General features: G+C 34.8%; 1 protein-coding gene across 50 annotated transcripts in view; it reads left to right on the plus strand.

Moving 5' to 3' along the window:
• CLASP2 (cytoplasmic linker associated protein 2) overlaps window positions 1–22,051 on the plus strand; it is a 164,783-nt gene that overhangs the window by 100,783 nt on the left and 41,949 nt on the right. For 10 of the 50 annotated variants that reach the window (XM_070492373.1, XM_044755414.2, XM_044755415.2 and 7 more), the window contains 8 exons: window positions 430–453; window positions 2,225–2,242; window positions 4,362–4,463; window positions 10,642–10,812; window positions 11,243–11,350; window positions 18,751–18,813; window positions 19,743–19,849; window positions 21,530–21,553. In XM_070492373.1, coding sequence (XP_070348474.1) covers window positions 430–453; window positions 2,225–2,242; window positions 4,362–4,463; window positions 10,642–10,812; window positions 11,243–11,350; window positions 18,751–18,813; window positions 19,743–19,849; window positions 21,530–21,553 — 617 coding nt within the window. Of the gene's footprint in view, window positions 1–429; window positions 454–2,224; window positions 2,243–4,361; window positions 4,464–4,617; window positions 4,645–7,547; window positions 7,575–10,641; window positions 10,813–11,242; window positions 11,351–18,750; window positions 18,814–19,742; window positions 19,850–21,529; window positions 21,554–22,051 lie in introns of all 50 variants that reach the window. The other 40 variants (XM_070492384.1, XM_044755422.2, XM_070492386.1 and 37 more) reach the window with 13 other exon arrangements.

Here is a 22,051-nt window from a genome sequence, read left to right on the forward strand (position 1 = left end):
CTAGACAGAAGATAATGACGAGAGAACTAAAGAGTAGAATCTGAGGGGTGTGCTATAGGCTGTAGAGGAAAAGAAACAAGGCGAGGTGACTCTTTGATAAGGAGAAACTCAGCAGACCAAAGCAGAGGGTTTGCCTGATGATGGCAAGGCTCCAAGCTTGGGACATGGGCTGTACTGATTTCTCTCTCTAGGATAGTGAAAATCAGACTCATCATCTGTCCTGATTTTGGGGGGGTTTTTTCTGTAGTCTATTTCACATAGGAGCCTCATCTTGTTTAATCTAGTATATTTTAGTTGAAAGCAAGCCTTTTATATATGTCTGTGCTTGAATTCTGTCTTCTTAAAAATAATGTTTTCTAGGGATTATAAAATCATTTTTTTCTAATATACTAAGTTTTCCTCTGTTCTTTGCTTGCTCTTTCATCAAAGAGGATACTTCTGACAAGATGGATGGTAAGAACTTTTATAAATATACTACTAAAGATTTTTATGCCTCTTGGATTCTATATAATATTTTTGTTTATTCTCTTAATTTCTGAAAATAGACTGCTTATTTAGCAGCATTGTGAAAACGGCTACATAATTCTCTTGTTGAATTTTGGGTTAGACGTATCCATTTTTGGGTTTCCCAGTCCACTCAAATACTAATATACTGTTTGTTGTAAGTTAAATCAGTTATCTTAAAACTTTTTCATGAGCTCTTAGAAATATTATTGATTTCTTACATCTTTCTCTGAAATATTAGATTTAGAAGAATGGAAAGGAGTCTCATGAGTGATTTAATTCAACTGTTTAGTTTATTAACTCTGATACAAAGAGAGACAAATGACATTTTACAGATTCATGTCGTTATTTATGAGTTTATCTGTAGTGCTTGGTTCAATGTGGTATTTTTTATCTGTATGGTACTTTTTGTCTGATACTAGACAGTATATTACCCACACTTTCCCTTCACTTCAGATGCCATAATGTTATCTAGGAACTTGAGCTTTTTTTTTAAAGATTTTATTATTTTTTTTTTCCTTTTTCGCCCCAAAGCCCCCAGTACATAGTTGTATATTCTTTGTTGTGGGTCCTTCTAGCTGTGGCATGTGGGATGCTGCCTCAGCGTGGTGGAACTTGAGCTTTTTTTAAAAACATATGAGAAGATACTAAACCTGTAAGTCACAGTATGAGATCTAGGAAAAATGGAGAACTGTATGTTTTTCTGTCAATTACTGCATAAACTCTGAAATTGCTATTTCTTCCATTCTAATGAAATGGAACATTTATTTAATCTTAGGTTATGTACATGAGTGTTATGTATGTTAGTCTCTGTACTTCTCTGTTTGTTTAATGTATTTTATAACTTTCAAACATTATTGAATGAAATGAAAGCCCACCAAGAGATAGTTTGTATATTTCAAATCCTTTAATATCACTTCTAACACTGAGATTCTGGATCCTTTAAAAACAAATTTTTCTTACTTTCCAGATCAAAATATTTTCTTGTTTGGGTCAGAAACATCAGCCTGTTTGAGGAATCACCTATGTTACGTGATGTACTAGTCTCACTGGTATTCAGTCCTATGTTTAAAAAAATCTCTGTACACACACAGAAATATATCGATTATTGCCCTTTAGTAGTAGAGAGTTATGACATTTGTCATTTTAGCTAGTTTTCATTGACATCTTAGGGAGTACACATAAATGTTGAGTAAATTGCTGATGATCAATCCATCAGGTCTTTGTAATGCTTTGGTGAAAATCCTGGGTTAATGAGGCCTAGGTCACGGATTTGATTCCGGTATTTGTCAGTTAGCTTTTCTAGTTCTTTTATGGACTACATTTTGAAAATGCACAGAAAGTGTTCATACTCTGGAAAGATCTATAAAAATCTTCATTTCAAAGAGAGTAATGACAGAGTTGCATCTTTCTTGAGTGATTAACTTCTCTAATTTTCCTCACCATTTCACATTTTAAGTATGAAGTATAGCAGATAAAAGTGTTATAGAATTTTGCCGTTTTCAATTGTCTTTCTTTGTGTTGTGAGTTATTAGATTACTTCAAATTTTGTTTTTTCTCAAAATGAACCTTGTAAAAGTTAATTTAAGGCTATCAGACTAGAAGATATTTTTCGTCTTCACCCTTTCATTTTAGTTTTGGGTGGGAGGCGTGAAGTAGGTCTTAACATCAGCATTGGCAGAATTTGTTGAAATTTTATTGTTTTATTTCTCTTATTTAGGAACAGCATCTGAAGATGGTAAGAATGATATATTTTGTTAGTAACACAAATACCTCCTACATTAATATTTTCATTAGTAGGAATTAAATATTGAAAACTAAAATAGGCTAATTTCTTTGCAAATCTATATAATTTGCTAGCTGTGGTAGCTTCTACATTTTATGTTTGGTTGTGTTAGTTATATGTGTGGATTTTTTTGTTTTTTTACTTCATCCTGGAGTTTTCCTTTGTCTCTTGGATCATCTCATGCTGGGAAAATGTAATTGCTTAACATGTTTAATAATATTTAGTATAAAGTTAGTACATAGTTTCATTTTTTTCCAGTAGTGACATTAATTCCTTTCCGTTGTTTTTCTGTTTTTGTTTTTTAGTTTATGCCAGTTCATTTATACTTTAGGGGAGCATGTGCCATTGCTTTATCATTGGAGTTTAAATATTGTCCACGTTTAAATGCATTTAGTCAACTTTTAAATGTATCTTTGATTGTGAATCAGTTACTGGGGAATTGCATATATGATTTGAATTTGAGGTTACAAAAAACTTGCCAACCGTGCTACTTTATTTTACTAAACCAGTTTACCTTAAAAAAGTAATTATTTATTGCTTTTGGATTTGTAGAAAGGAAAAAAATTCAATTTTTATATTTATTCTGCCTGAAGGCTATCTTATTAAACCTCTGATTTGAAGCATGTTTTTTTTCTTCTAAGTTTTACATGGATGACATTTTCTTGTGATACAAAACCAAGTAGATTTAACTTTGTTTTTGGTCTTACATTTACTCTGATAAATTCGAAATATTTTTGCATTCTAAGTTTTAAATTGGAATACTCTATGAAAATGGCTTCTGGCACTGCGGCCAGAATTGTAATTTAGAATACAGTTGTAATTTAGAATAGTAATATTAAAATACTTAACTTATCCTGATTTCTTGCTTATATTGGATAGATTCTCCACTTCAAAAGTAATTTATCTTTCTGTTTTACTTCTTAATCAGGAGGACATTGTGTCCTACTCTAAACAGACTCTGTAAAAGGTTGAAAGGCCTGAACTATGGGCTTATTAGGGGCCTTAAAGAAGTTGATAGAATGCTAGGCCTCTACCAGCTATACTTCTGGTTTTGCTTCTGTTTTATTCCTAGTTCTTAATTCACTCTATCATCTTCCCTCACTCATTTTTTAATTTTGTAATTTATCCTTAGTCTTCAGTGTATTTTTTCCTAATTAATATAGGTGTACCACACTCGCCAGTGTTTGTGATTGCCCTACGAATTGTGCCTTTTAACTAAAAAGGATTCTGAGCCCTTCTTTATGATTATGTTAGTATTGGTTCTGTTTGATAATGGTTGAGACTGTTGCTTGAGAACACCTAGTAAGTGTGCTGCTAGTAATATATTTTTGTTTTTACTAACAACAGTTTACTTGAGCACTTTGATAGCATTATCTCTTCTGGTTCTAGAGCTCTGGTAATTAGATGTTTGTGGCTTGGTTTTGTGGAGGGGGATGAGGCAGCGATAAAAGAGAAAAGCGAGGTATTTCCTCAAATCATTTTATAAATGTAACAGGTTGATTGGGGGGAAAGAATAGTAAAGGTGTCCAAATACATCTGTAGTAATCTAATGTTTAGCATAGGATAAAAAGATTGAATATTTTACCTAGTATTCTCTTCTTGCAAATCCCTTTAGAAGTACATTTTCAGTCAGAAGGATTATTTGGGTTGTTATTTCTAAGATTAAGCTTAAATTTAAAACTATAGGCCAGATTTGAGAATAAATTTCATGGAAACTGAAATTTTAGAATTGGCACTACCAATTAAGAAACAAGTGACATGACTATGGTAATTATCTTAATTATAACTCTACTGGACTAATAATATTAAACTAAGAATGGAAATCTTTTAATTTGACTTTATTTTTACCCTTGAAAGAAAGTTAGCTTATGGTGCAACATGTAAAAAGCAGTATATATTTTTAAAATTTTAAGAGAAATATAACCTGTAAGTGATGGTTACATTATGACAGAATTCAACAATACTTGAAAAACACACCAAATTAGAAAATTATGGTGAGATTTTTTTCCCCTCATTACTAAATATTATCATAGAAAAAAGTCTTTAATTATGTGAATAATTTATTCCTTAGGCCGAGTGAGAGCAAAACTTTCAGCACCATTCGCTGGCATGGGAAATGCCAAGACAGATTCTAGAGGAAGAAGTCGAACAAAAATGGTGTCTCAGTCACAGCGTATGTATTACCTATCAGTTGTCCTATATTTGTAATATGTTAGAGTAAGCGTGTTGCTTGTATATTACTGTATTAGGAGATTGACCAGTGGATAAAGACAAAGCTAATTTCAAAAAAGAAAAGCCACATACTGAGTTCTTGTTCTGTACTTTAGGTTCATCATCACCTGACAAAAATGAAGGTATTTTTTTTTTCAATGTTTTGGGTCAGTTGTTGTGCATGTTTTGGAATTTTTTTGAGTGGGTGTTGTCTTGTCTTTGGTGTGTTATTAGGGCTGCATCATTGATATCTGCCACCTAGAAAGAAAAAGTTCATCTGCTTTACAAACTTTTGCATGAAGATATTTTAAATAGCGCAAATCTGTTAGCATTATGGTTTTCACAGTCTACTCAGAAACTTGCAAATGTGGAAAGTTGAGCTTTTTAGAGACAAAATAATTGCCATATATTAGCATCAAATCTGGTTGCATCTAGCTAATGCTATTCAAAGACAGATATATGGTATCTTTGTACTCTCCCCCAAATCTATTACAATATGGTTAGCATTTTTGGCAGGAGTATACTGATTCATAGTGAGGAAACAAATTGAAATGACTGATTCTGCTATGTTTCTTGTTAAATTTGAGATTTATATTTTTCCCATTTCTTTGGAAGCTGAGTTCCTCATAAGCACAATTATTAAAACACAATTTTGAGGTCTAGGTAAAATGAGTAATCCATTTCTACATATTACAGAATAGCAACACATACATTTATGGCATTATTAATTTAAAAGAGTTTGTTCCCATTCCCTCTTTATCCAGAGATTTTCATTAGCATTTATCTCTAAAACAGAAATTTTTTCTAGGGAAATAATTCTTGGGTTATTCTACATACTTGGCTGTTTTGGAAAGACATAGATTTAACTATTTTCCATTGTTGTTTAGATGATTCCTCAGGATATAGATGCCCTATTTGTCTGTTTTTTAACTTAATTCCTGAATTTTGGAATTAGGGAAAAGAGCTGGGCTTGGAGGGAGGCAGAGTGATGATTATACAAGTCCTGCCTAGCAGATTCTCCTCTTTTCCTCTTTCCAAAGTCAAAGGATCCAGGCAGAGTAATGATGAGAGCACCCAACAATAGTCCTAAAAATAAGCAGAAATGCTTAATAAATTGGTTTGCAAATTGAGGATTATTTACAAATAGGAAAAATGGCAAATGCCTTCTCAGTAAGGGCTCTTCTCTCAACCAAATTAAGAATAGATATCACAATCTTCCCTGATCTTGTGTACTTTTAGAGTAATTTTTTAAAGTAACTTAATCTTTAGCAGTGCGGGATAGTTGTTTAGAGCCTTGCTGCTCCAAACATATGTGCCCAGACTAGCATCAGCATCACCTGGGAGCCAGTTAGAAGTGAACAATCTCATGCCACCGCAGATCTACTGAATTCAGTCTTTCACAAGATCACCAAGTGATTTATGTTATAATGAAGTCTGAGAAGTATTGATTTAGGTCACAGACTCTGGAGCCATACTGCCTAGATTTGAATCATGGCTCTTCTGGGTTATTATTTAAAGCTGCTATATTTCGGTATATTCATCTGTAAAATGGAGAGGATAATCTCATAGGATTGTTGTGAGGATTAAATGACGTAGTACATTTAATACACTTAAGACAGTGCCTGGGCCCAGTGTAAGCACTACATATTGTAGCTGATAAAATTATCCTTCTGGTAGTCTTAGTCTAATATCAACTGAATTTTATACTCCTGTTTGTACTTCTGTATTTTGTTATTCTTCTGACCTTCAGGAAACAAAGAAATAAATAATGGTAAAGTTAGGAAATTTAAAGGATAAAGAAAATCAAGATAGCAACCAGAAACTGTCCATACTATTATCTTAAGGATAAAACTTAATTTTATGCAAGATATTCTACTTAGTTCTCTCCTAAAGTAATACTAAGACTGAGCTGAGGGCAAAGATTCAGAGTGCTTTCTGTATGACTATATTACTTAAGGACCTCCCTTTTAGGTATATTTTAACTACTGATCACTTCAGTGGAATGCAGAATAATTTTTTTACGTTTGGTTTTTCACTTTGAAACCCAATCCACAGTACTTCAAATCCTCTCCTGGAGTGAAAACATAATGATAGGCTTTTTAGACTTAGTAGGATTTTAAGATCAGAAGACTTTAACCACTGTAAAATCGCTTAGGTTTAAATCATATTGGAGAGGTTTTTATTTATTTGCTTGATTATTTATTTAAATGACTTTATTCCATTCTAAATTCTTTTGAAAAAAGATATTGTGGACCCATATAATTTGATGCAAGTTTCTTTACAACATATTTGCACAGAAATATTGCTGTGATCTCAATCTTCACTTTGTTGTAAAGTACTTCTTTAGGGATTGCATGATTTTTCCATATTTTTCTACCACTATTTAGCAAAAAAAAAATCTCTGGGATCAAAGCAGGTGTGTTCTAATGGCTAACCAAAATAAATGAAAGCAGACCCAATGGAGAGACTTTCAGATTTATATTTTATGTAAGGATTGTGTCTTCTTTTGTTGTTGGTAGTGACTGGTTGTGTACAAATGATTGTACAGCCTGTCAGAAACTTTGTCTCCTCACCCCACCCACCTGCTGTTTGTTTTTTTCCTGTGCATCCTATGAAAGATAAAATTTGTAGCTTTTTCATGTAACTTTTCTTCAGCTATAAGATGTAGTCCTCCCTTACCTGTAGTTTTAAATTAAATGTTTAAATAATAAAAACTTAAACATTTAATTATTTAGATTTCAGGCTATCAGTAGAAGAAAAGCTGAAGAGTTTACGTTTACTTTTGCAACTTCATTTCATCTGCTTTATACATGAGTGTCTGATTTCAGTTTATCAGCTGTAAAAACTACTAAATGTACTGCTTTTGTTACAGACATCTATGGTTTTGGGATTTTTTTTAAAGTTTGCTTTTTTTGCCTTAGGAATTTTTATTTTCTAAGAACTGACTAAAGCTTTCTTATTTCCATCTGCCATCCATTTTAAATCTGCTCCTTCCCTCTTCGTGGATTATAACCCTTACCCTAATTCTGCCTTTACACTTGTTCAGGATCACAATCTGCTAATACCATTGGTGGTAAGAATCTATACACTGTATGTGTGCATCTATTGTTTGATCACCTATTTTCATTATCAAGAATGGGTTCTATTCAGCAGAAATTCTTAACATATGAAAGTCCATCATTTTGTAGCCATAGGGGGGCAAAAATTGCCAGTTATGATTTTTCTTTGGCCTGTCTTTATTTTATTACCAAAACCCTGAGTTTTTTTAAATTATCCAAGTTGATCCCACTGGTATAAACATTCAAAAGCAAAGGAGCTTTAGTAATGCCTTGAAAATATCTAGTTTTAAAAACTATAGAACAGTAGTTTGAAAATTAGACAGTGCAACAGAAATTAGGTATCCTATTTCAAGTTTTGCAAATTAGAATATTTTCTAGTGGCATGCTGTTCTCTAGGTATATTATGCTCTTTTTCATCAACTCTATGGTTTTCTTAGAAGAAATAATTAGTCTTCGTAGTTCGTTGCTGGGGAAAGAGCCTTGATATTTTCTTCTAAGTATAAATAATTCCAAAATGAGTCGTAGGCACTGGAATTATCACATTGTTGGTAGGGATCGAAGGCATTAGAGAAGAGAGGGTAATGATTAAAGCAAAATGACTACTGCCAATTTTATTTTCTAGGAGAGGGCATGGGTGAATTTAAGTATATAGAGAGTGAGCTTGCATAATTTTGATAAATTCAATAAATCTAGAATAAGTGAAGTGGTTACTCTGCTTCTGTACTGCATGTTTTCTCTCTGCTGAATAGACCCACATTTCAAGGAATTCTCCAGTCTCCTATCAACACCTCCACCTCCTAAATTTATATTAGTTTAAGAGAATATCATATGTGTTCAGTTCATTATTTATACTTTTTATATTGTTGCAAGTGTTCCCATAAAATAGTCCATTTGCTTATCTTGCATTGTGAGTTTGTGGCATGTTGGGTGTTTGGGTGTTTTGGTGTGTATGTTTAGTTTAGACATTGCATGGAGAAAATAGGTGCCTTGTGAGTATCCTTAAGGTTATAACTGAAACAAACCTGATTTGAAGATTCTTCACCTGAAACATCATGAAACAGTTCAAATGAGCCATCATTTTAAAGTCGACTTGATTAATTTCCCTATAATAATTTAGAATTCCTTCTACATAAATAGTGAATTTTTAATTTCATTAGAAACACTATGTTTTACAGTATTGGTGTAGCCAATGGAAGATAAGTTTCATTTTATGTGCTGGTAAGTTTAGGAATTAATCGTGAGTTTTTAAATTGTATTCAGTAAGACCATGTCAAGAGAACTATGGCAAGGGTCACAGATCAGCAGCCCATCGACCACATCCGGCCTGCGACTATTCATGTATTACTTGGTGTACACAACATGATAAAAATCAGGAAATTTCAAAGCTTTCACTTTTTTAAAAATCCCAAAACCTGGCCGGTATTACCTCAAGACAGAGCTGGCTGGAACTAAAAAGTCACTGCTCCCTGCCTCACACTCAGCCCTCCTTCCTCATTGACACCCCCTCCTGTTCCTATTGACATTTGAATCTTTCATCTTTGTTCTGTGAAAATAAAGCATGATTGGGTAAGATTATACAAGGTGAGGAGTGACTGCCTTATTGGTTAAGAGAAGTAGTGCCCTGGACCAGCCTCGGTGGCCTAGTGGTTAAATTCGACATGCTCCACTTCAGCGGCCCAGGTTCAGTTTGCGGACATGGAACCATACCACTTGTCTCTTAGCAGCCGTGCTGTGGCACTGGCTCACATGAAAAAGGAAAACGAAAAGGAAGATTGGCAATGGATGTTAGCTCCCAGGAATCTTCCTTAGCAAAAAAAACAGGAGAGAACTGGTGGCCACCAAAGGCGGAAAGTTGCTTTCATGAAGATTTAAGTGCAAGTTTGATTTTTCTATATGCTACCAGTCAAAATCTAGAGTTACATTATATCTTGGAGTTATCCAGTTCATTTTCCCATTCAATGCATGCATAAAATGTTTTGGTTGACAAGGAACTCATCGCCTTAAAAGTTAACCTGTGGAATTCTAGTTTAAAACCAGGTTTGTTAGGGGCTGACCCCATGGCCAAGTGGTTAAGTTCGCGCGCTGTGCTGCGGCAGCCCAGGGTTTCGCCAGTTTGGATCCTAGGCACAGACATGGCACTGCTCGTCAGGCCACGTTGAGGTGTTGTCCCACATGCCACAACTAGAATGACCTGCAACTAAGATATACACCTATGTACCGGGGGGATTTGGGGAGATAAAGCAGGAAAAAAAAAAAGCAAAAAATCCAGATTTCTTAGCTTTTTTATAACCCTTGCCCCAATCTCTGAGATTTTGTCCAACTCCCTCTCTGTCTCCCTGACCATATGTCCTCTGCCTTGCAAGACTGAAAACCACCAGTTTGAAAAGGGTGTGACTTCTTTGACATTGCCTGTTAGTCCTGTTCTACCCTCAGCCCTTCTACAGCCACATCCCAGACGTGGCTACCCAAGATCCCTTTTTGATCCTGTTTGAAGGCAAATAGCAAAACGCAAGCTTCTTTTTCAGCTGGCCCAATTTTGTAAACATTTAAAATTTAATTTTGTAAAAATTTTTAAATGTACACAGTAGCAAGGTAGATAACTTTGTTATATCCATTCATAGGCAATCCAGCAGGCAAACTGTTTTAACATGAAGCACATTTTCATTATTATATTCTTTAAAAAAAATAATAGCAGTAATAGAACCATTAATTTTTTTTCCTTTTTAATATGTAGCTTTAGTCATATGAAATGTATTGTCAGATAAGTTATTTCTTTGGAAATATTTTATACTATTTGTGTTATGAAAATCATAATAGTGTTGTCCTTGTTAAACATAGCATCTTATACCTGCAAAAACTCAAAATATATTTTATGCGATTTACCATTCAGTCCTAGTGTATAGTATACCATGTTTTTTCTAGGTTATGATCATAAATAAATCTTCCTCAATCCATTTCCTTTGAACTTAGAACTTACCATACTATCACAGTTTTCTCAGATATATTTCTTGAATTTTTATCCTTTCAGCAAGTTCTCTTGGAGTTCATATCTTAACATTTGTATATGTGTTTGGTGTTCAGCTGGCAGCCGGTCTGGGTCTCCAGGAAGAGTTCTGACCACAACAGCCCTCTCTACTGTGAGCTCTGGTGTTCAAAGAGTCCTGGTCAATTCAGCCTCAGCACAGAAGAGAAGCAAGATACCACGGAGCCAGGGCTGTAGCAGAGAGGCTAGTCCATCTAGGCTCTCAGTGGGTAAGATTTTCTATGTGAGACTTGAGACCTTTTATTTCTTATGTGTTTCAGGCTTTGATAGCATTGAAGACTTCAGTTAGGCACTTAAAAGAAAAAAGCAAAATTCAAGGCAATTAAAATGTAGGTTATAAATTAAACTAGATATCTTACCTTGAAAGTATAATTCATTTATATTTTAGTTTCCTTTTTATTTGCAGCCTCTTTATTTTAGTAAAATACTATTTGACCCTTCTAATCTCAAAATAGAGATCTGTAACTAAGAAATTTAACTGTCTACCTGGTAATGCTTCATCAAGAGTAATTTCTTCTCAACTTTATATAAAAACTTGTTATCGATCAATTTTTAAGAAAAAAAATAAACCAAAATGTCAAAAATGCAAGTTCTGCCTTCTGTTTTCTCCCTTATTATGCTGCTGTTGCTTCCTACCAGCCCGAAGCAGTCGTATTCCTCGACCAAGTGTGAGTCAAGGGTGCAGCCGGGAAGCCAGTCGGGAGAGCAGCAGAGATACAAGTCCTGTTCGCTCTTTTCAGCCCCTTGGTAAGTATTTGGGCAGGTGTGAGATGCATTGCTTTCCCCTTGTGTTATTACCATCTGATAATTTCAAGTACCTTGGATTTAGCTTCTTTACTGACTGTGGCTTTGCTCCTATTTCTTTTTGGTCTTTTTGAGGAAAGAGTCAGAAGAAAATTATATTTTGGGGAAATTCCTTTGACATTTACTTGTCTTAAATGAGCAAGTTAAACGTTGTATAAACAAATTGTCTTCCTAATCAAGTAAATATCACACAGATTTAAACTACAAAATATTAAACTCACGTTTTTTTAAACAAGTAAGGCTCTAAAATTTAAAAATGTTTAAATATTTACTCTCAAGTGAAATATGGACTATTTAGTTGGGTAAAATAAATACTTTTGTCCTTTCAGAAGAAATATTGACATTTCAACTTAGATATTTAACTTAGTTTACTAGAAAGAGTACTACAAAATAATGTATGAACAACTTATTAAAGTGAGAGACATAGAGTGACATCAGCATGATGGCAGAGTGAGCTCTTCCCTTAGACTCTCCCTCTTAAGATACAATGAAAAGGACACTCATAAAGCAACAGAGGACATTCACATAACACAAAAGACATCTGAGAGACCCACGCAGCCATACATCTGAAGGTGGAAGTGCTGGACCCCCTGGAGGAAGTGGTAGGAGGTAAGAGGATCTCTTCTCCCTCCCCCAACAGGAGCAACCCAGGGCACCAGACCACACAAGGCTCTGAGAGGAGGGGGATGCCGCAGTACTCCATGGGAACACCTTCACTCTCCAAGTTCCCTCATAGCCTATGGGGAAGCCCCACACAGAAGTGGCTAAGCTGCTGCAGGGGTGTCTTCATCAAGCCATCACACCAGGAGAGCAGATAGCAAGGGCAGAGCAAGAAAGCCTCCCTGATCGTGCAGGTGAAAGAGAGCACCCCTCCCCCCACCCAGCACTCCAGCTCAGACAGTCAGCCAGAGTGTCCGCACATATGATAGAAAAGCAGCAGCTGAGAATGATTGAGCCACAGTGGGCTCAGAATACGTAGCTCTTGATCCCCACTCAGTGGCGGCAGGTGGAAGCTGCAACCAGATACTATCACTATGAGGAGGCACAAATCCATACCATCAGACAATATGAAGAAATATATTAATACTCCAGACCAGAAGGAAAATGACAAGCACCCAGAAATCAATCCTGAAAGCACAGAAATTTATAATCTAAGTGGCAGTGAATCCAAAATAGCTATCTTAAAAAAACTCAATGAGTTGCAAGAAGATACACATAGACAGTTCAAGGAAATCAGAACAAGATTAATGAACAGAGGGAATTCTTCACAAAAGAGATTGACAACTATAAAGAAAAACCAATCATACATGTTAGGGATTAAAAACACAATGGATGAGTAAAGCAAAATGTGGACTCCCTAAATAACAGAGCTTATATTATGGAGGAGAGAATTAGCAGTCTGGAGGATAGAAACATAGACACACTTCAGGTGGAGGAGAGAGAACTAAGACTAAAAGGAAATGGAGAAATTCTCCAAGAAATACCTGACTCAATTAGGAAATGCAACATAAGGATTATAGGTATTCAAGAGGGAGGAGAGAGGGAGAATGGAGCAGAAAGCTTGTTCAAAGAAATGATAGCTGAGAACTTCCTAAACCTGGGGAAGGAACTGGAGATATAAGTGAAAGAAGCTAATAGAACTCCTAACTATATCACTGTAAAAGGACCTTCTCAAAGGCATATCATAGTAAAGCTGGCAAAAGTCAGTAACAAAGAAAAAATGCTAAGGGCAACAAGGCAGAAGAAAATAACTTAGAAAGCAACCCTGTCAGGCTTTCAGCAGGTTTCTCAGCAGAAACCTTACAATTTAGGAGAGAGTGGAATGAAATATGCAAAATTCTGAAAGACAAAAACTTTCAGCCAAGAATACTCTAGCGAAAATATCCTTCAGGTATGATGGAGAAATAAAAACTTCCCCAGATAAACAAAAGCTAAGGGAGTTCATCACCACAGGACCCCCCCCCCCACACACACACACATAAGAAATGCTCAAGAAGGCCCTCATACCTGAAAAAAAAGGGGGGGTTACAAAGCCTTGAGCAAGGAGATAAATAGGTACACAAAATCAGAAAATTGCAGCTCACTACCAGAACAGGTTAGCAAACACTTAATTACAACATTAAAGATAACAGGAAGGAAAACATCAAAAATAAATTTAATGGGGGCTGGCCCCGTGGCCGAGTGGTTAAGTTCACGCGCTCCGCTGCAGGCGGCCCAGTGTTTCGTCAGTTCGAATCCTGGGCGCGGACATGGCACCGCTCATCAAACCACGCTGAGGCAGCATCCCACATGCCACAACTAGAAGGACCCACAACGAAGAATATACAACTATGTACCGGGGGGCTTTGGGGAGAAAAAAGAAAAAAATAATAATAATAAAATAAAAAAATTTAAAAAAATAAAAAATAAAAAAAATAAATTTAGTGTCGCCATTTTAATCACATACTTGCAACATAAGTTCAGATAAGTTGTGACAATAATAACTTAGAAGGGGAAGAGTAAAAGGATGTAGTCAACTTAGTCTAAGAAAATAAGAGGCTATCAGAAAATTGACTATCTCATCTACGAGGTTGTTTTATACAAACCTCATAGTAACCACTAAACAAATAATCAGAACAGAGACACAAATGATAAATGCTGAGAAAACCATCATAGAGAACTACCAGACTGAATTGGTTGTCTGAAATACGTGGGACGAGAAACAAGGGAAATGCAGAAGAACTGGAAAATGAGTGATAAAATGGCAAGATTAAGCCCTCAGATATCAATAATCACTCTAAATGTAAATGGGTTGAATTCTCCAGTCAAAAGACACAGAGTGGCAGGCTGGATTAAAGAACAAGAGGCAACAATATGCTGCCTTCAGGAAACATATCTCAGCTCTAAAGATAAACACAGGCTCAGAGTAAAGGGATGGAAGATGATACTCCAAGCTAATGGCAAACAAAAGAAAGCAGGTGTTTCTGTACTTATATTAGACAAAGTAAACTTCAAGATAAAACAGATAATGAGAGACAAAGAGGGACTTCATATAATGATAAAAGGGACACTCCACCAAGAAGACATAACACTTATAAATAACTATGCACCCAACGCAGGAGCACCGAAGTATGTAAAGCAACTATTAACAAACCTAAAAGGAGATACACACAATAATAGTAGGGTACCTTAACACCCCATTTACATCAGTAGATAGATCATCCAGACAGAAAGTTAATCAAGGAAATGGTGCATTTAAGTGAAGAGCTAGACCAGATGGGACTTAATAGATATATATAGAACACTCCATCCAAAAACAGCAGAATACGCGTTCTTCTCAAGTGTACATGGAACATTCTCAAGGATAGACCATGTGTTGGGAAACAGGGCAAGCCTCAATAAATTTAAGAAGATTGAAATCATATCAAACATCTTTTCTGACCATAATGCTATGAAACTAGAAATCAAGTACGATAAAAAAGCTGGAAAAACGACAAATATGTAGAGACTAAGCAACATGCTATTGAACAACCAGTGGATCATTGAAGAGATTAAAGGAGAAATCGAAAAATATCTGGAGACAAATGAAAATGAAAATACACCATACCAACTCATACTGGATACAGCAAAAGCAGTCCTAAGAGGGAAATGCATAGCAATACAGGCCCACCTTAACAAACGAGAAAAGTCCCAAATCAGCAATCTTTAGCTACACCTAACAGAACAAGAAAAAGAAGAACAAACAAAGCCCAAAGCCAGCAGAAGGAGGGAAAAAATAAAATTTAGAGCAGAAATAATTGGAACAAAAAAACACTAGGAAAGATCAATGAAACAAAGAGCTGGTTCTTTAGAAGATAAACAAAATTGACAAACCCTTAGCCAGACATACTAAGAAAAAAAGAGACAAGGCTCAGATAAATAAAATTAGAAATGAAAGAGAAATTACAGCAGATACCATAGAAATGTAAAATGAGAGAGATTAACATTTTTATAGTATTTTATAGTTTTTTTCCCATTTATTAGCTAATTCATGTTATGTCACTGCTGTAAAACCTGTCTGTCCCTGATTATAGAGATTGTACTATGAACTTTACTATAATACTGTATTTACCTCAATTATAAAATATTAAATGATCTTTTTCTTAACCTCTAGTATTTTAGAATAATTGGAGAGGCAGAATTTTTAACATTGAAAATCTTTAGAATTTTTGAATGGTCCTTCAGCATTTTAACTAGCACTTTATTTGTACATACCTATAGCCGTGTCAGATTTTTCCTTTTAATTCCATAAAATGTAGATTACTACAATACTTAGGTAGTTCCTCTTCAGACTTTGTGACACTTAAGTAAAACATAGTTCTCATCATCTATTAGAATTATTGTTTTCTTCAATAGACATGTTAGTGTAGAATTTCTAGAGATTAATTTCTTCTTCTGTGGGGCATTTGGGTCAAATATATCATTAGACTGATCTAGAAAACCCATTGAGCTAGGAACACAGACAGGGATATCCTCAACCCTTGTTGTTTATGTTCCAGTTCCAGGTACCAAAGAGTCTCCCTTTCTATACTTTGCCAGAGATATTTTTAGTTCATATACAGTAGTCTTAGTCTGTCGAGTGTCTGTGTATGTGTGTATGCACATGCACATACGTACATGGTACATCCTCATATATATATGTTTAAAAAATGAAGTAAGTCCTGCCTTTATATAAAATAAGCATGCCCCCTTGAAGAATTGAAGGAAGTAGAGTGGGTGTGTGGTAGTTTAAGAGCTTGGGTTCTAGGGTCGGATGGCCTACCCCAGCTCTATAACTTTTCTATGCCTGGGTATCCTCATCTATAAAACTAAGATAATAATAGCATGTGCTTTCTAGGATTGTTTTGCAGATGCTATAAATGAGAGAATACATGAAAAAGTCCCTCAGAACAGTGCTTGGTACACAGTGAGCACTTGATTATCATGGTCATTGTCACTGCCACCACTATTGCCACTACTCCTCTTCCTCCTCCTCCCCCTCTCCTTCCCTCTGAAGCTCTAATTGCTTACCTAGAAATAGTTCATTATGCTTTAGTAACAATGATCTTAGATTTTTTTTAGTGGTATTATACCTGCATTTGTATAATGCTAATACTGTGGAATTATTAGAAAATGTGAGACATCAAGAAGAAACCAGGGGCTGGCCCCATGGCCGAGTGGTTAAGTTCTCTTGCTCCACTTCGGTGGCCCAGGGTTTCTCCAGTTCGGATCCTGGGTGTGGACATGGCACCACTCATCAGGCCACACTGAGGCAGCATCCAATATGCCACAACTAGAAAGACCCACAACTAAAATATACAACTATGTACCAGGGGTCTTTGGAGAGAAAAGGCAGGAAAAAAAAAAAAAAAGATTGGTAACAGTTGTTAGCTCAGGTGCCAATCTTTAAAAAGAAAAAGAAGAAACCAAAATGTTTCTACACCTTTTAAACCTGTATAATAGTTAGAGATTGGAGGAAATTTATAACCAACTATTATCTGAAAAATAAACATTGTTATTATGTCTATTTTTAAAGAGGTTATGTTGTCTAGCCATTAATTTTCTAGATTCATCTCAAAACCTCCATTTGACAATTTAAATCATCTAAATTTTATTATTAAAGAAAGCAGTTTTCCTGAGTCTAATGAAATATCCTACTTGGGTTAAAGATAATTAAACCTTTTAATCATATAATGTTAGAAGAATTCGTTTTTATAGCCCTTTCATTTATATATGGATACTGTGTAGTAAAGGTAGCAGATTGGCCCTCTTTGGTACACAGGAATGAAGAATAGCATTCCCAGAGATCAGGTTATCCTCCCCATTCCCATTTTCCGCTATATTTGCCTGCATTCTCATATCCTTTTATTTGTTTATCTGGTGAATCCTTTTGTCCCCTCTGACTTGAATATTGGCATTTAGCAGATGAGTCCCATACCTTGCCATCCATTCACTTGTAGACAGGGCCAGTGTGAGAGCCCTAAAGCATTGGAAATAAATAAGAGCTGAGCAAAGCTGAACTTCTCTGGAACATGGACCCTTAGTTTCCATTTATTTCTGGAACCAAGATTTAAAGGCTTATATTATTACAAGCATGTAAGTGGTGCTTCTTACCTGCTATTTTCAGTTGCAGATAACTGTTGATTCCATAAAGTTTTTCAAAGATTTTCATCCATTAGGCATTTCCATGTTGGTTCAACTCTTTCTCACCATTTTATATATTATGTGTAATGGGTAAAATTAAAACTAACTGTATATTAGTGTGTTTTACTAATGATACCAATCACCTTTCAGGGTCTGATGAAACATCTATGCAGCATTCTCTTAATCCTTTTTCTCAATCTTTTTGATTATTTTCTCATTCATTTCTTTGTGGCAAAGGAAAGAGTGATTCATGTAATAAAAGTGTTTCAACTGTTCTAATATATCTGAAGAAGAGTAACTTTGAAAATGAATAATATATTCATTAAATATTAAAATGAATTTTACCAAATGAATAATATATTCATTAAATATTAAAATGAATTTTACCTGGCTTTTTTGTTTCTGTATGTAAGTAAAAGATTGACTTTATGGTGTTATGAAAATCGGGGTTTTGAGATCTAAAATTTAAAATATGCTAAATTTAGAGAGATATATAAATATAGGGAAATACGTCACACATTTCCAGGTTTTTTGATTAAATTATTAACATTCTTTTTTTTGCTGTTCAAATGTGCTTCGATATTTAAATAATCTGCTACTGTATGCAGACCTTATATTCTATGAACCATTATGGAAAATGTTTATGTTAACATAAGTGAGGTATGTTATCTTTTGAACAATGTGAAGATGGTATGTGTATTGTTTAAGAGCAAAGTCCTTGAAAGAATTCAGATACTGAGGTGCATCACTTACTAGTATGTGGCTTTGATCAATTAATTAACTTCTCTCTATGCTGTAGTTTACCCATCTATAAAATGGAATAATTATAACTGCCCCACTGGGTTCAGGGTTAGAGAAGATAGGATTAGTATTGGTTACTAGTTACCATAGTGGTTTTTTTTTTTAAACTACAATGTTCATTTTTTTGTTCCATACTTGTACTTTTGACATTTCCTTCCATTTGAATACTTGCTTTTTTGTCTCCTGTGGGCTTATGTCTGTCCCCTTAGGTGTAAGATCTGTTGTGTGTCAAGGATAATGTTGCAATGCTAATATTCAGTTGCCCTATTTGGCAATATTCTGATCCTTAGCAATTAATAGTAATACCAGTGTTAACTAACTCTCCTTGCCTGACTATAGTGCTGCCACTATTCCTTGTTTCTGTGGTAATAGATGAGGTTTGTATGGTCCTGTTATTCCAGCCTCCAGACACCATTCCAGATCTACTGGTGCCCTCTACGCCCCCGATGTGTATGGGGCCTCAGGTGAAGGATGAGTACATTTTCACTGTCATCTGTGCATTCATCTCAAGTTTTTGTCCTTTTCAGTTTCCATTGAATAATATTTGTTTTAAAATTGATTCATTTACATTTAATTTGTTGGACAATAAATCATTTGTGATTTTTTTTGTTTTCCCCCAAGTAACTTGTTCTCCTTTAGCAACCTTATTTGAGCATTTTTCTCCCTGGCAGATGGACATTCTTCTTTTGTGTAACCTAAGTTATGTTATTTTTAAATATAGAGTTGTTTTATGTTCTCAGTTCTGTACTTCATCTTTGTATATATGTTTTAAAAAAAAAAAACCAAAATGGTGGATGAAGTGTTTTAATTGTAAACGATGGTATAGAAAGTAGTTGAGGGAGAGAATTCATCTCTGGTTTGTCTTTACGTACCTCAGAATGTTGGGCACACAGTAAGTGCTTAACAAATATCAAATATGTCTTAGTTATAGAATGAAATCAACCTATCTTGAAGGAGAAGAGAGAATAATTAGAGGGTTTTTCCCTTGCAAATTCCTGGTGTGGCTTCACTGAGCTCCTTAATCGTTACTGGTTTGAGGATCGATCTTTGTTCTGGACTCAGCCATGTGGATGAGATTTGCCTGACTGATAGAACTGAATTAATTATAGGGCGATAGACTTGCAAGCCCTTAGTCAGCCAGCCATTCTTCTATCTTCTGATCATAAATGTATTGTAGCTACTATTCTTTAAATTTATTTTCCACACATTGTGAGTAATTTTAAGCCTTTACCCTTTTATTTGACCAAAAACTAAAACCCAGTAAATACAGTATTGCTTTTAAAATGCTTTGCCCCATTGGTTTTTTTTTTCTCCCCTTAAGGATCTTAAAGTTTCCACCCTGATGCTGTTAACATTTATGACTCTCAAAGCTGTTTTCCTTCTGATGAATTAGGTCCAGGGTATGGGATCAGCCAGTCGAGCCGACTATCATCTTCTGTCAGTGCCATGCGAGTCCTGAACACAGGTTCCGATGTGGAGGAGGCGGTAGCAGATGCCTTGGTACTCTTATCCGTTTCCTTACGTTATAGATGTTCCAATTATGACATTAATGCATGAGTAAGCCAGTCCACCAGTGTGGGAAAGGAGATGGGAAAATTCTTGTGGATTAAATCTAGGAAGATCAAGTGTAGGCAATGTAAAAAGCAGAGCAGCATAGTTAATTCTTGATCTTCATTAATTGGTCAGATTTTAAGCCAGGGCCAATAGTAATTGATGGGAGGTCAGGAATATAAATATTGATGTCTTTGATAGGGTGATGTGTCTAGTGCACTGTAGTACACTGAGAGTAAGGGTAGATAGGTTAGTGTATAAATATGTACACTGCAAGCATATCGTTTCATGGCTAGCTTAACCTTGAGTATTCAGGGATTATTTTAGTTTGGGGTAGGAGTTTGTTTAATCTTTTACTTATTTGTATTTTCTGAGCTGAGAGAAAGAACAACTTCAAGACAAATTATAATTACGATATCTTCCTGATCTTTATGCTTGACACATTAAACAGGTTTAAAAACATAGTTACAGATCTGTGATAGTTTGTCAGAAGAGTGTTGTGCATATATCACTGTTGTTTTCCTCACTTAAAATTATGAAGTTTCATTTGAAGTAATGACTATATTTAGCTTTTGCCGGTTTTCCAGGTCAATTCAGTATGACATTTCCTCTTTCAAATTATGGTATTAATCCTCTGTTTGAGAAGCATTTACTCAATTTCTTACCTAGAACTTATAAAAGGACTCATCTTTGTTTTAAAATGAAAACAAACATTATGCCTCTTAAAACTGTAGATCACATCTTAACCAGTGTTGATATAATACAATTTTTCCTACATAGCTTTGAAAAACAACTTTTAAAAAATATTTGTTGGTCATAGCTATAATATATTAAAATGAAATCAATGTGTAGTTCTACTCTAATAGTCTATACGTGCTGAATTTTTCCCTTTACCTCAGTCATTTGATTATTTTTTTTAATAAGTTAATATAACTAAGTAGGAACTTTGTTCTTTGGGGCATGGGATATATTGATCACATCTTGCTCTAATGATGTTAAATCATTCAGATGTTTTAAATTTACTATTCCTCATCCATGTATTTCTCAAATTATGTTTTCTGGTTTCTTTTTAAATGGATGATTTACCTGTTAAATTCTGCTCACATAAATTTTGTGAATTGAGTGAGTTATTCTTGAACTATTACTTACCATACTAAGATTGTGTTTGAATTATATGAGGAATATTTAACTACCAGGACTAAACACTGAATCCCAATAATTTTATTCTGTTTACTTCCATTGTTTGTATGGCATAGATATTCCAGCTGTAACTGTCAAGTTTTAGGAAAAGACTTTCCAACTATTAAGCCTAATTTGGACCTAGGGAAAATAATAGAAATAAAATTAACTTTGGAAACAACAGAAGGATCCAGATAGGAAGAAGACTTGAGTTTCTTTGGGAAAATTGGTTATGGAATATTTTTGTAGCTTTAAATATATCTCTTTGGATTAAAGGATATTGGCAAGATTAAAGATATAGTCTGCTAATAAGCAGTTCTTTTGTGTCTATATATTTAAAAACTTAATGTTTGTGGTTATGGGCATTGTTAATGCCTACTTCACTGTGCCATTTAGCAAAATGTTCTTCATTATTTTCAATTTTTCTCTTCAAAAATTTACTGCTCTCAGCTCTTAGGAGACATACGGACTAAGGTATAGACATTGCTATTTTCTGACATCTTATGATACCATAACTTTTTTTTTCTTTGCTTCATCAGTTTAACAAGGTGATAGTCTTCTATAAAAAATTCATATAGAAGTAATAAAATTCTTAAACATAAATCCATTTTTCTATAAATGTGATTATCATTGGAGAGAAACTACTTGAATAGAGGGTCCTGTGGGGGGGTTCTCATCCTTTAAGTCTGACTGCTGCTTACAAAGGAGATGATGTCATTCACACTGCTGTCTGTAACAGAACTGATCCTGAAGCCCAGCACATTACTGCCATTCTAAATTAAGTTGATGTCTCTAAATCAGTATGAGGCATTTACTGATGGAAACTTCATTATAAAACTATTTTGAATTAAGTTCAAGTTACATTTCTTCTAGATTTTAGACTTTGGAGAATTTCTAGCCACCTGGAACTGTTTTAAATTATTGTGCTTAACATATTTCATAGAAATGTCTTTCACCAGCCTAAATTCAGAT

This window comes from Equus asinus, chromosome 21 (assembly GCF_041296235.1).
Source record: "Equus asinus isolate D_3611 breed Donkey chromosome 21, EquAss-T2T_v2, whole genome shotgun sequence".
In the NCBI taxonomy this organism is placed as follows: domain Eukaryota; kingdom Metazoa; phylum Chordata; class Mammalia; order Perissodactyla; family Equidae; genus Equus; species Equus asinus.